Source organism: Melanotaenia boesemani, chromosome 24 (assembly GCF_017639745.1).
Source record: "Melanotaenia boesemani isolate fMelBoe1 chromosome 24, fMelBoe1.pri, whole genome shotgun sequence".
NCBI lineage: Eukaryota > Metazoa > Chordata > Actinopteri > Atheriniformes > Melanotaeniidae > Melanotaenia > Melanotaenia boesemani.
Genome location: NC_055705.1, coordinates 11,792,558 through 11,807,277, shown reverse-complemented (window position 1 = coordinate 11,807,277; position 14,720 = coordinate 11,792,558). Strand labels below are relative to the sequence as shown.

The 14,720-nt window shown below is 39.8% G+C and overlaps 1 protein-coding gene across 4 annotated transcripts in view; it reads left to right on the top strand.

Annotated features, from left to right (window-relative positions):
- Positions 1-14,720, top strand: part of LOC121635657 (nck-associated protein 5-like) — a 154,072-nt gene that overhangs the window by 92,258 nt on the left and 47,094 nt on the right. For all 4 annotated transcript variants that reach the window (XM_041978927.1, XM_041978926.1, XM_041978929.1 and 1 more), the window contains one exon: positions 3,545-3,678. In XM_041978927.1, coding sequence (XP_041834861.1) covers positions 3,545-3,678 — 134 coding nt within the window. The remainder of the gene's footprint in view (positions 1-3,544; positions 3,679-14,720) is intronic.

The following is a 14,720-nucleotide window of genomic DNA, read 5'->3' as shown; positions in this document are numbered from 1 at the left end:
ATCCAGGCCAACCTGCAGAACAATACTCTGCACATTAATGCATACAGCAGTGCCCATAAAAGACCTCTGCTTGTTTGCACTAAAGTGAAATTCAACTAAACCTCTGGATGCTGGAGGGTGCAACTGAAATTAATGACTATTGTTTTTGTTTTCTTTTTTTGTTTGTTTTGTTTTGTTTTTCTGCTATTAAAACATGTTTCCATCTGTCCAACTTACTGGAAGTTTATTTGCTCTTAGTCATCATTGTGTGTTACTTTTTTTTTTTTTTTTTTTTTTGCAAATGTCTTACCATTTTCCTGAAAGAAAAAGCAGAAGAAGAGCCAAAGAGTCGTTGGTTTCTGCTTTTGGCAGGGGGAGGTACTTTATGCCTCAGTATAACAGGATTTACAGCAGCCATAACCCCTGACAGGAGGAGCCTCACAGTTGTGTAAAGAGCTTCTCCAAAGAGTAGCCATGAATTTATGGCCACAGCGAGGAGCAGAACTGGTTTTAATGGTGACATGGATTTAATATTCTGTCTCACTGGCCGTTAAAATCTGCTGTTGTGACAAAAGCAGCAATTCAATGAAATTTGGCTGTTTGTTGATTGCATTCAAGACGGTATGTAATTAACAGAAATGCTTTCCAGTTGTTTTGATATTTGTAGCAGTTTGGTTTTATGGTGCAGCTTTTCAGACAGCCAAACCTCATGTTGTGGATGTTTTTTCTTTGTGTGTGTGTGTCTGAATCCATTATCTAGATACCACCTTTACACCACTAGATGGCCTCATAGAGCTTGTCCGTGGAAAGCAATTCAGCCTCTTTGAAGTCATGGCACTCAGCAAATGAGTGGTGCTTAGGATGGAGAGGAAGGGCTTAAGATGGGATCTAGAGTGGGAGAGATGACTGTCAGTTGTAAGGGATCAGGTTTTCTGTAACATTTTGGTGCATTTATTCATAGACATGCAACATGATATGAAGATTCATGTGAATTGAGCACTGTTTTTCTAATCTTGGAGCCAATAATATGTGCAGTAAAAGGATGGGTCATTTTTTCCCCTCAGAGTATACCATATCAAATTTCCAAGTTTCTTATATCTCTGAATAGATGAACCAAACACCAGCTCTAGAAAGGGTCTTTAGTGTAGGTTATGGTCATCATATGTTCAAGTAATCAAGTATCAAACACCACTTTGTCTCATGCCATGATCCTCATTTAAAAAGTCCACTTTAGGGTGGGCAGTCTACCATCTACAGAGTTTAATTATCTCATCTAGGAGGCTCAAAGGAATAGCTGCTTCTCCTTCTTGGAAGGATCCAGTTGAAGTTGTATATGGGCATCTGGTCAGGATGCCTTCCAGAACACTCCCAAGAGTGTTGTTTTGGACATGACCCTGTAGGAGAAGGCCTAAGGTCAGACCTAGGGCCTGCTGGAGAGATTACATGTCTTGACTTGTTTGTGAATGACTTGGTGTGCCCCTCAGGAGAACTGGAGGAGGTGTCTGGGGAAAGGAAGGTTTAGGGATCTCTGTTTAGACTGCTGCCTTTATGACCCACTCCCAGATAATTGGTGGAAAATAGTGGGATGTATTGATGGAATGTATGGAAGTCAAGTATCAGAAGAAACTGGGATTCAACCTTTGACTATTTAATCCTAACCACTTTAAATTAATTAGTTTAAATCTTGAATTTAAGAGGCACTGGAAGTCAGTTTTACCGATTTCCTCCAGGGGTTAGGTGAGATAGCGCATGTTCTTGAATTCATTCTCCATTTGGTTGGGTAGTTGATGCAAATGTCTTAGATTAATACAATAGATGAATTCATGTTTTACTTGTTTGCTCAGTTTCACTTGATCCTTGTCAAATATTAAAAAAAGATCACAGCTTAGTTTGAAACACATGCCAATGAGTTGGAAATGCACTGAATTACTATGTTTACTCAAGATGTTGAAAACTAAAGCCAAAGGCTTCCTTTTCTAATTGTTTTGTGATGTTGCAGTGACAGTCAGAACTATGATATCAGATAAATTACTAAGTCCAACTCTGTTCAAGAATAGTTTAACTTAGAGTCAAAATATTGAACATTCAATAGGTAATCCTGTAGTATTTGAGTATTCACTTGGTTGTAATCTGGCACTTTGCCACTAGATGTCACTAAATACTTTGTACTGGGCCTTTAATACCTTTTAAAGAAAAATAACTTCTTTGTCAATCACATATTCAACCAAATAAGCAACTTTTCCCCACCATTCAGTCATTTTGCCCTCAGATCAGTTTACAATCTTGTATTCTTTAGCTGATATTCTTGATGAGATTATGACAGATAATTAATCACTTAAGTCTTTAGTTGTGCAATAGGAGCCAACTGCTTTGTCATAAGCCCTCAGTAACAGTGGATGCCAGACTTTTGCAGAAGCTGAAAGACTAAAACAATAATCCTTGCTCATTTTCTCTGTCAGCTAAAATCCTTGGCCTCTCTGGCAGCAGTTGCTCCAAGCTCCTCTGCAACTTTGTAAAAAAAAAAAAAAAACACAAAAAACTCACTTGCTGTGCCAAACATCCCTTGTTCAGGAGAGGGAGCTTTCCAGCACAGTGCCAGTCTTTGAAGTTTGGGTTTTAGGCAAAGACAGTTTGGTCCTTTGGGAGTCGGTGGCTGAAGCCATCCGAAAGAGAGAAATCCAATTAAGTGGAAAAAGGGGCTATCATTTTGGGATTGTCTGGTGGAAAAAGAGCAAATAAAGCTATGATGTGTGAGAGCTTGTGGTACAGCTCCAAAGAGGGGCAACAGGGTTATCCCACACCATTAGGGCTGCAGAAAACCCAATAGCACTTTGCTTAAAAGTCCCCAGATAATAGCACAGAAGTATGGGGTGAGTAAATATTAAGATATTGAACTTTAATTTCAAAGCTTAACTGCAGTGAAGTATAAATTGATCCTCTCAAACTGCCTCTTACTGATGGACTCTTGCTCCTCAATTTGAAGTCCATCAATAACTGAATCACATGAGATCATATTTAACCATAAATAACATTCTTTGCAAAGTTACTAAGCAACAGCACAGTAAAGATAAATGAAACATGCAGAGGATGTACGATGACAGGAAAGAACAGAAAGAAACAGCTAGGCTCAGTGATGCTGTTTGACATTTTATATGAACTTTCTCTCACACAGGTCGAGTCAAAGGATGCTTCATTCAAAGCATTCCAAGGTAACAACAAGCTACTGCAAGTAAAGCCTCTCTAGTAGCTTAAATGTCATTTGGTCCTTACACTCTCATTTTCTTTCACACCTAAGGTGTGAAACAAAGGCCAGAAACACTAGAAAGATGTCTAGTGAACCTCATCACAGATGCTTTGGTGATCATGACTCTGAAACATCCTGTTTCCACTTACACTTTTTTTTCCAAGAAGGGTCAGAGATCAGGCCTGGTCCATAGTGAGAAATCCCATCCCTGGAACGGTTGAGGGCCATAAATATGGCAGATGACTTGAGAATGATCTTTATAGCCTTTAGGCTGCACGTCGCCAAGGCTTAAACATCCTTCTTGTGTTTCTGTGTCCACAGCGAGAAAAGCTGATCCACGAACTAGAGGAAGAGCGACGCCTGCGACTGGAGAGTGAGAAGCGTCTCCGGGAAGTGACAGAGGAGTCAGAGCTGGGACGAGCGCAGATGGTTTCACTTCAGCAGCAATTTTCCAGGTAAAATGAACCTTCATACAAAAGTGACTGTTAAAAATAGTTTTTCACAGTTTGGAGATGAGATTTGGATCCCCTAAAAAAGCAAGTCACACCATAAATAGGGTTTTTTTCAGAGTAAGTTGATAATGTATTGTCCAAATTTAAACAAATTTCAAATTATTTGGGTTGCTTTTTATTATATCTAGCAGGTATAAGTCATAATAGAATATACACTGATGTAAGAAGACAATAGTGAGTCTGTAAGCCGGTGACCTCGGGTTCTTCATTCCTGCTACTAAAGTGGAAAACATCAAAGTACTCCACTAGCCATCTGCAAGAAATTGTAATCAGCAAAGAAATTAGCTTAATCACTCAGTCATAGCTTGCTTAATTTAGACTCCTACACATTACATAGCTTTTAAAAAAATTGCTGTAATGTCTCCATCATCAAGAGCAATCTATTGACTGATGCAAAAGCGGAGGAATTTAAATCGATTTTCTTTGGACTACAAAGCTTATACATGACACATAAAACCTTTCAGTTGAATGATTTTTCTCTTCTTTGAACTTGGAGACACAGAGTAACTTCAGACATGCAACATTTTCAGCTTTTAGGTAGTGACAGAGTGCAGATTATTTACATTCCAGATCCATTCAAATAATTTCAACATTTTGAAAACCAATTTAAAGACAACACTTGGCTATTGATAAGAACAAAAATCCATCAAAGTTTGATTCATTCAACATGTTTGTGGAAGTGCATCATGGCACAAACAAAAGCGACCTTTAAGAAGCTCATAAAGAGAGTTGTTGATTCTCACAAGGTTGCTAAAGGTTATAAAACCATCCCCAATGAGTTTGGACTTTGCAGTCCACAGTGAGCCAGTGTGTAGAAATGGAGAAAGTTCAAGACCATTGTTGCCCTCCCTAGGAGTGATTGAACAATAAAGATCAGTTCAACAGCAGTTGATGAAGTCACAAAGGAACTAAATTAAGGCAACAAAAGCTTTTCTTACAGTTTTCTTTTAAATGAAAATTGATTGTAGAAGCAAAACACTGCATCCCATGATAAACATCTCATCGCATCTGTGAAACACGAAGGTGGTAGTGTCATAATTTGGGTCTGTTTTTGGTGCATCTGGACGAGGACAGCATGTCATTGCTCATAGAGAAGTAAATGTTCAAATATAAAAAAAAGAAGTCCCTGGATTTTTCTTTTCAATTTTTCTAAAGGAAAAGATTAGTTGACTCATATAATGAGGCGGCAGCACAAAGCTTGCAATTTGTTCAGCCAGAAGTGATTAAAAAAGAGTCAAGGTAATGTGTTGGAAGTCTAACTCCTGACAAAAATCCAACAGAAATGTTGGGGAAAGTGCTAAAGTGAGATGTTGATATGAGGAAACTTACCTTCAATTTAAGTTTAAGCGTAAGAAGTAAACTAAAATGAATCCAAGCTGATGTTAAACGCTGACCACCAGATAACAGATACAAGCAAATTTTCCTCTACTTACATCACATGTTGGATCGACTTCTTGGATTTGTGTGAAAATATGCAGAAATTATGTCTTCCAAACAGTATGCTTACTTTTTTTCTTCATATTATTTGCTCTTGCCTTTTTCTTTTTGACTAATTCAAAGATTTTTCTCTTGATAACTCGACCTTGTCATCAACTAAAAGGATTGGTTGATTCATTAGTTTTGCTTTGAGAGCGTTTATAAGCCAGGAAATGCTCAAACAATGCTCTTGTCATAACTTTGGTGGCCTGTGCCTCACCAACATGTCCTCTGCAGTGCAGCTGCTGAAGTGTGACAGTAAATCAAAAGTTGGAGCCAAGTTGATGCTATAATTAAGCGATAGGCATGCAGCGCTTTGCTTGTGCAGGATTTCACATTGAATGCTTATCTTCTCATTAAGTTGGTGGAGAAAATCCTGTACATTTTAATGGTCCCAGTGTTACAGTGCAGATGAGGGCAGAGTCACCGCCAGAGGGAGGGAATGAAATATTTAAAAGCCGTTACAAAGATTTATTACATATTAAAAATGTTCCATTGATGCCTCTGAATGGTATTCAGCTTCCTGCAGCACATTCGGTTTAAGCTTGAGAGCGGTTAGAGACAGCTGAGCTCTTCATGCCTTGCTCAAAGGTCTTGTAGCAGCATTTTTTGAGGGGAATCATAATATTTTCAGTTAACTCTCCATTGTACGGCGTGTCAGTAGTGGGCCATACAGAATGTGACCTATGATATGATTGTTTATGCGCCGTTTCCAGCTGCTGAAGCTATTCAGTCACAGGTGTGTAAATCATAATGGAGCCATGTGTAAACCTGTCTGAACTTCTATTTTACTGCCAACATAGCTGGCTGCACCTGCATACATCCTATAGTTGGGTTGGTTGATGATCCGGCAAAAAAACTCAGTATCTGACACTGTATTTATTAATATTGTATTCCCTGCCAAGGTTGCCATGAAAATGCAGTAATATTTGTGCAGATACAGTACACTCTTTGGATTTTAAAATGAGAAAGTAATACAAAAGAAAATTATAAAACAACGGAGCAGCAATATGAGAGCTGATGTGTTGAAGCCAGAGCAACAGTCTCCACAGAGTTTGATGGATTTGTGGAGCCTAGCAGAGCTTGCCCAGATGGATGGTTTTCATTGGGAGTCCGAGAATGTGGCTTAGTGATATAGACTAAGAATTCTATTATGTCCTTAAATAAAAACAACACTTATCGGAGTAGAGGTGTTCAGCCATCCCCCCACTGTCATCATGCTGGATTGTTGTAATTTCTGTGCACTCGTCCAGTTTTCTTTGGCACTCCTGAGGGAACAACTCGAGCTGCTTTCCTTCCACAAGTTGCAAAGATACATCTCCTTCCTCTGCGCTGACAAGCTAACAGGATTTCAGCCCCACTGTCAACATCTTAATCTTTGTTTGGATGATGCTGAGCATTTATGGGGAGTGCAAGCGAGAGCTAAGGGAGTGTAGACTGTGTTTACTGCTACCTGGCCCCCAGTGGATTAACATACTTACATGGCAGCCAATAATCTGTAGCGTCAGGCTCTGCTGGCAGATGGGACGTCAGTGTGGTCACTTTAATTAGCAACTTACAAGCCAGCAAAAAGAAAAAAAGAAGGAAGAAGACGGCTCTGTCACCAGACTGCTTACTGGCAAGTGTCTTTCCTTGAACCTTTGCCCCACTTGTTCCTGCTGCTTGCTCTGCTGTTTCAGTTATTGGCTTATGCATAAACCTCCCACACATCCATGTACACTGTCCTTAAATGCTTATCAACTAGCAAGTATTTGCATCTTGCTTAGAAAAACCTATGTCCGTATCTCCTTGATTGATTTAGGCATCTTCTTTGTTGTGCATTAGGGGAATAAAAACCTCAGTTCATCAGTGTGTCTTTTTGAGATAACACCTGTAAATCATGTTACGCTGACATCTAATCTTTTAAATAGAGTGGGATCTGTTTGACCTCAGGGTACTGATTGATTTGCGTATTGCTAATTAATTGGAGCTGTGCTGTGAATCATGAGGATGGGAAAATCAGGCCAGCCCAGTTTTAACGGTAAAATCCTGCTAAATATTGCAGTGAAATATATCCAATGGATTTTTTTTTAACTTGGCAAAAAGCAGAGGCTGCTCAGATTTTTTCAAATTTCTTAATTTTAGCTTACTGCTTTGCTCCATGAAAATATGAGACAAAGACAAAAGAGACACAGATCAGAAAAGATCAGTTTTTTCCCTAAACTGGATTTTTTTTTCTACTTTCACACGACCTGCCACTTAGCTCCAGACATATAGGTGTACACACACTTCATCCAGCCTTCCTCATACATCCACCCTCCCCCAACCAGTTGGGCTCTTATCCTGTTGTGGGTCACATGCCCAACCCCTCCTGACTTTGGTCAACCCACACCCCCCACACTAAGGTTTCCCCACCACTAGCAAAGCTTGCTATCGTTAAACTCCAGCGGATTAGTTAGAGACTCAGCAGCCTCCACGGCCCACCCTGGACGTCCCACTACTCAGACGTTTAAGAGCCAGAACAGGACAGGACAAGGGAGACTGCTGGAGAGAAAAGATGGGGACACGACCACAACCTTCAGCAGATGAGAATATCAAATAAATTGTAGAGGCAGAAATACAATCAAGTCAAAGTCTCTCTAGCAAAGAGCAGTTTAAAAGCCTCATCCACATTATTTCCAACGCTCAGACAGGATGACCAGTGAGCAGACGAGAACATGGGGGCCACCGGGGGCCCTGCATCTGGGCTGAAGATGTGGGAGGCAGTTTTAAGGTAAAAAGCAGCAGAGGACACATCTTTTTTTAGCCTTTGGTGGCAGCTATTTGATTTCTCTTTGCTGCACTTTGTTTATCCTCTTAAAGACATGATTGTCATCTTTTTTTATCCTTTTGTGAAGATTAGGCTGTTTTTAGAAAGGGAAAAGTAAAAACAAAGACATATAAGAGCTCAGGCCAAATCATTGTCCTCAAAGTTAGATGGAAAATAGCTATCTTTTGACTTCATTTTACTTGCCCTTTAGTTAAGAGTCATTGTCACCCAGACCACATCGTCAGCTCATCGTCAAAACCGAGGCGTTTACAGCCGACCCGCTCCACTTGACTTTGAATCATTGCCGTCTTGAAGGGCCCTCTTCACGGCAGGATATGGGAGACTTACAGCTAGACTAACAACAACAGCAGACGATGACGGCTGCCTGCAGATTTATACCTCAGCATTCTGTCTGCACATTACTCAGTATGTGTAAGCATGTGCACATGCATCCATATTCAGTGTGTGTGTGTGTATAAGTAAGGCCCAGATGATGTAAACAGGCAGGAATGGCTTTTCAAGTCTGGACGTGTTGTTTGGATGGTCACGCTCAGGTTGATCCCTCCATGGTCCGCGGGGTAAAGTTTTAGAGCTGTGTACTGTAAGCATTCATATGCTACTCTCATTACCACTGCAGTGGACTGAACAGCTGGACCAAAACAGGCTCGCACTCCCCGAGAGGAAGCTGTTTGCAGATCAATGTCCTCTTGTCTAATCACTGAAGCATCCAGCCACCCCTGGACCCAGTGTTTTAGTTTGGCGCATTTGAAATGCCCCCTCCTCTAGATGCCTTGGCAGCTGCAGGATTTGCCCAGATGAATCAGACCCTTGTTTAAGACGGCACATCTGGGGTCATTAACAGGATGGAAGGGAGTCAGGCTTTTGAAGTTACATCCTTGTGGAAGAGAGGGCTGTTAAACAGATAATAGGTGTCTGCACTATTTTGGGAGAATTATTGGTCTATTTCAGGCTTGCCTTTTAACTTCCAAATTTGAACAGGGAACTGTACCTGATTGAACTTTAATTTGGGTTATTCTGCTCCATCACTTGCACTTATTAGCTCATTAAGAACTACACTAGGTTTGTGTGTCAAACCTGTTTTCTTGTTATTGCTTGTAATTGTGTCAGGAAATTGCAAATACTTGCGTGCCCACTCCATCCAACCAGCATTGGATTAAACATGCTGGTTATGATGTCCGTAGGCTGTTGAAAGAGGTCAGATTACAAGCTTCTGCGGAAGTAGGGCATCCATCCTTACTTCAGGGCAGCATGCCTGCTTTATCTGGCTTGTGTCGCTGGTGCTTGCAGATTGTAGCCTAAAGCCAAACAATGTGTAACTGACCTAATGGTCCCCATATAGATTTGATTCTCAAACAGCTGTTTGACTTGACACATATATTATTTTGGAGCCAAAAAAGAAGAAAAGTAAAGATCTTACAGTAGAAAATGCTAAAATAAACAATAGTGCTTTTGTTTTTTTGTAAAAACATTTTACCATATCTTTTAACCAAAGAATGAATAGATTACTTTTTTGAATATATGAGTCCTGGTACCTTTATTCAACATTACATGAGCTTGTATGAAGTCAGTGTCAATTAACTGTGACCTGAAGTCTCCAATAAACATTGAGTAAGGGTCATTCATTATAAAATAATTAATAGGTGGCTGCAGCAGCCAGGTATTTTGTCTAAATGTCACCTGGAAAATCAGCTATGAGCCTACAGGAGTTGTTTGGTATTTTGATATTGTGAGGTAATCCTTTGGGTTCTGTTGGCTGTGTGGTAGGCATCAATGATTGGCCTGGTTAGTTTACTCATTTTCTTGGCTTGTTCATGAGATTTTAGGTGGATGTCGAAATAAAATCCATGTAAAGGCCACTGTTTTCTAGCAGAGCGCTGCTTTTTAACAAGATGGTCAATGTTATTCATTAAGGTTGACTGATAAGGTTGCATTTTCGCTTAACTAATCATCTCATTGACAACCTGTTTTAGCTCTCTTCGACTCAGTTGAGTTTCACCCACCATCGTCTCCCCACTACCCACCCCCTCTAAGTTCCCAAATGACCCTGTTTGGGAGACATTGAGGCTCCTGCTGTCATCATGACTAAGGTCTCCCACTGGGATGTCTGTATGTCTGTTTCTGTCCCACATGTGGACAACACATGGCTGGAACTCATTGAGGAGATGCTTACAGACTCTGGAGGATCAATGCCTTCCTCATCGCTAACTGCTTCCTTTGGCCAGTGGTGAACACATGGGACAGCCAACATGAATTTGCACTCTAAATCCTTCCAAATGCAGGGAAACTCCTGGAGGGATGAATCAAGAACTTACAGTAAATCAGGTCTCCTCCATGTGTCCCTTTAATACGCACTCTTTGTAGACTGGTCCTCAGAAGACTTGACTGATTCTGGTGTTGCCGTTTCAAGGCATTTCTAGTATTTAAATGGTATTGCAGATAAAATAGGCAATTTCACATTAATTTGACACAAACCTCTGATATTAAAGGAGCATCCTGTGTAACAAGAAGCATTTTGTTACCACAGCTGCTCAGTAAATATTAGGAAGAAATATGATTGTCAATGCACATAAAACAATTCTACCGCTTGATCTCCTGCATGTGTGTCTTGTTAAGGTTAAAGGTCGCCAGTGAGAGTCAGTGGTCAAGAGGGCATTGACCTTTGTAATGCTACTCCGCTGCAACATGAATGACTGATGTGCTTGACTTTTACAGATCAAAAATGGACCAAACCTTCAATCAAAACTTTCCTACTCACTCCCACAGAGTTTGTTTCTATTGTTCATTTAGGTCACGTCCAAGACAGGGTCTCCTTGCATGTTTTCTGCAAAACAAGTCTAAGAGGATAAGAGTGGCTTAGCACTGGGTTAAGCTAGGCAATCGCCTGGTGGGCGTACAAAAGTGATTTGCTGGAACGGAGACTGAGAAGAAGAATGGAATATTTCTGCTCTAAAACAGACAGTTTTGCAGGGGTTTGTTGAGTTCAGATAAGGCGATTGAGGCTGTTGATGAAGCAGTCACGAGAGGTCCCTGATGGCCTCAATTAAGCTGCACAACCAGGGTGATTGTTCTACCTATCACTTCCCCAGCTTTAGCATACACAATTGTTACCAGTCAAATCTGATTAGAAGATTTCAGTCAACCTGAGCCTCTGACAGCGGTGCTAAAGTGAGAGTGTTGGAGAAATGCTAAGAGTGTTTTTCATCATTTGGCATATTAAAGCCTCGTTTGGGATTTCCTGTGGAATACTCACGATGTACTCTGGGGTTTGAACCTTTAACAAGCATGTTTTGTTAAATGAATTAAATATTCATTACTTTAAAAATTCACATGCTTGCAATTTCTAAATAAGCTGCAGCCAAGGAGCTGCTGCAATGGGAACCAGCTACTCCTGCTTGTTCTGAGCTGTGAAACATGCAAACATGCCACTAAATTTAACAAACAAGTGTTAAAAAGCTGTGTTATTGAAAATGGACACATTAAGAATGGCGAGAAATTTGAGACGGCCTGCAGAGATCCCTGATCACACAACTGGTTTCCCTGGCATGCAGCCTTAGTGTTGGCTTTCCTTGCACAGAAAGTGTTGATTTTAATGAAATCAAAGCCTCTTAATCACCAGTAAAGACCCACACAACTATGTGCACATACACACATGATCTGACAAAACAGGGGGATCCCTGTCCTTAGTTGTGCCTTATCCTCGCAAGTCCATCCCCATTTCCCGTCTGATCCAAGACTACCAGCTTGCTTGTCTCCCAACAGGGGCCCTTCTTCTTAAGAGAGGGCTTAAAATGTGACATATGGGAAAGTCTTTGCCTGCCAGATCGCTGTCTTTGCACAGGAACAGTGTCGGATAATGACACATTGGAGACTAAGCAAAATGAGAACAAGGGATGTGATGTCGGGCTGACGCGATAACCCGGTCATAGGACTGACCATGCTGTCTGTCAATTGAGCGAAAAAGCTCTCAGGCTTATATGATGACTGCATGGCCTATTTTAGCCTAGAGACCCACATTTCAGCAGTTGTGTCTAGGTCAGTTTATGGTGCTGTGAGAGCAGAGTGCTGGATGTCTCTGCACATGGAGCTCAGGGATGTCTGCGCTGTGTTTCTGGCTCTTTTTAGAAGAAATAGTGGAGTTAAAACTGGAGAAAAACTCAAGATGGGGTAAGTTGTGCTCATGTTGTCAGGTTTTCAGAGAAGTTTAGCTTACTTTGATCCTTTGCAGGTCTGTGAAGGAATTTGTCATGAAGCTGCTGCACTTTCAGCTGCTTGAAAAAAACATGACGTTGTTTGAAGTCTTGATTTCATTGTGACTTGTGACAGCTGAATTGTCAGAGGGAGAAGATGGGAAGTTTCTCATTTGTGAGCAGCAGGTTTTTCCTTTTTTTTTTTTTGAAGACTGCTCTGGTCTCACCTCTAACTACTCTGGTGTATTTCAGCGATGCATTGCTTTGTTCACTTACAAGGAACGCTGTCTCATGGCAGCAGAGGGGTGTGTTTCTCAAAGGATCATCGGAGCTCGTAGCTAAGAATTGATTGGACCCTTAATTGTATTTCCTGGACTGCTGACGAACGTTTGAAATGCAGCTTGTGTGGCTCAAGGGTCAGAAGAGTCAAAATTGGCTTTTGCCGCCCCCCCCTTTTAAAAACACACAGTCATTTGTCCTTTCTTTGCTCTCTCCTTCCCTGAGTGATACATTCAGTAGGTTGTTGGCAAGCACTTTCAGATTAATCACATTATCACACTGAGCAAGTCTGTCTTTCTTATGTTAAGTAATGTGCCGTCACCTGAGAATTATATTCTATCAATCATAAGCATTTAGGACGCTGCCCCTTACATGTAAATAGCTTTGAGCTTGCTAGTTAGCGTTAGTAATGACAAATTACTGTTTCTTGAAAGGATGTTTTCCTGGGAGCTTGTCCAGCTGTGCACTTAGATATGGATTTGTTGCTTTTGAAACAAAACAGAAAGAATTATGATAAATTGACAACTTAATGCACATTGAAGTTCATACCTGGCATCTCCATCAAGCCAAATTCAAATGGCTTTTACATAATGCATTTTGTACTATACAAAAGAGACATGTTTTTGGCTAACAGCTGCAAAATATGCTGGTATTGTAGGTTTTCTACAATTGTTTCTGACTCATTTGTACTTAATTTTACATCCAGTGCTATGTTTTCTATCTTGAATGTAGGCAGAGCTAGCATCCTGCCATGTCCTTTACAAGAACCTGAATGTAGCTGGTTTGTCAAGAGCAATAAACATCTGTAATTTGTTTGTACCATATATCACTACAACTTTTCCACTGTGGGCATGTTCAGGAATTTCAGGCTTTATGAATCAAATTTATGAACATAAACTAAAATATTTAGCATTTTTTGTGACAGTGGTTGGGTTTTGGACAGGTTAGCCAATTAGCCCTTTGATTTGAATCAAATCGTTCCAATGAGCTCAATCTACATGTAACAACTATACACATTTTCACTTTTCTCTTACTACAACTTTTCCTGTACACACATCTAAAACAGCAGGTTTGTTCCCTTATGTTTCCTGTTCAGTTTTAAAGTTCATTTTTATTTACAATCCTGTTAAATCAACAAAAAAAACCTCAGAAGCAGTAGGTTGTTGGACTGATGGTCTGGAGGAAAAACCTGCAGATTTTTATGACCATGGTTAAATTTAAAATACAGTAAGTCCCTTTACGTGTTATTTCTAAGGCTAGTTTTGCGTTTCAGAATTTGTTACTCTATATTTAAATTTAATGCACAATTTGCACATTTAAAATATGCCTTTATATACAATTGGTAACACTAGTTAATAATAATATATATATATATATATATATATATATATATATATATATATATATATATAATACATAGTTATCTGGTGTTTGCAGTACTACACTTTTACTGTGTTACTTTATATAAATTTATGCGTATATTAACTCATTTATATGCACTTTGGGTACTTTTTAAATCCTGATTGCTTCACAATAAGTTCTCTAATTAGAAATTAGAAACTTTTGCTTATCTATATTTCTGCAGTGAATTTGTGTCCATGCAGTTATTTGAGGAAACAGAGTGAAAATAATTCAGAGTTTATGGTTTTTTTATATTGTTTTTTTGCCAGAAACTATAAACATTTCCTCAAGATTTATACAGTATTTCCGCCCACAATACACAGTATATTTTAAATTGCTCACAACCACCTTTAAACTTATAAGTCACTCAATGTTCCCTACCCTCCCGTTGAATGGACCAGAATCTGTCCGGTGAGATGCCTTCAGCAACAGAATGAAAAATTAGGCAGGTCTGTTCAGAAACACAAAGGAGCTTTTCAGGTGTGCAGGAATGCTGCAAATCCCTAAAATAGGACCACAATATAAAAGGAAGCCGACAGGCTGAGGTATTAAAGTGTTTCTTCCTACTGTGCCACTTAATAATTTGACCTACTCTGGATGGTTTGTCTACAAGTGTGACTGTGTGGAGCCACACCTGCAAGAAAAAGCAATGCTGATTTCAGTTTTACATTCATTGCTTTTTCGACTTATTAGGTGCACAATAAGACTTGTTTTGAATCTCTGTTGGTTGGCTAATAGATATATAATATTTCCAATTTATCTTATCATAGTTTAATTTTAAAAGCTCCTCTTCCACACATTTATTTCACATTGCTCCTGGTAATTTTTTCTTT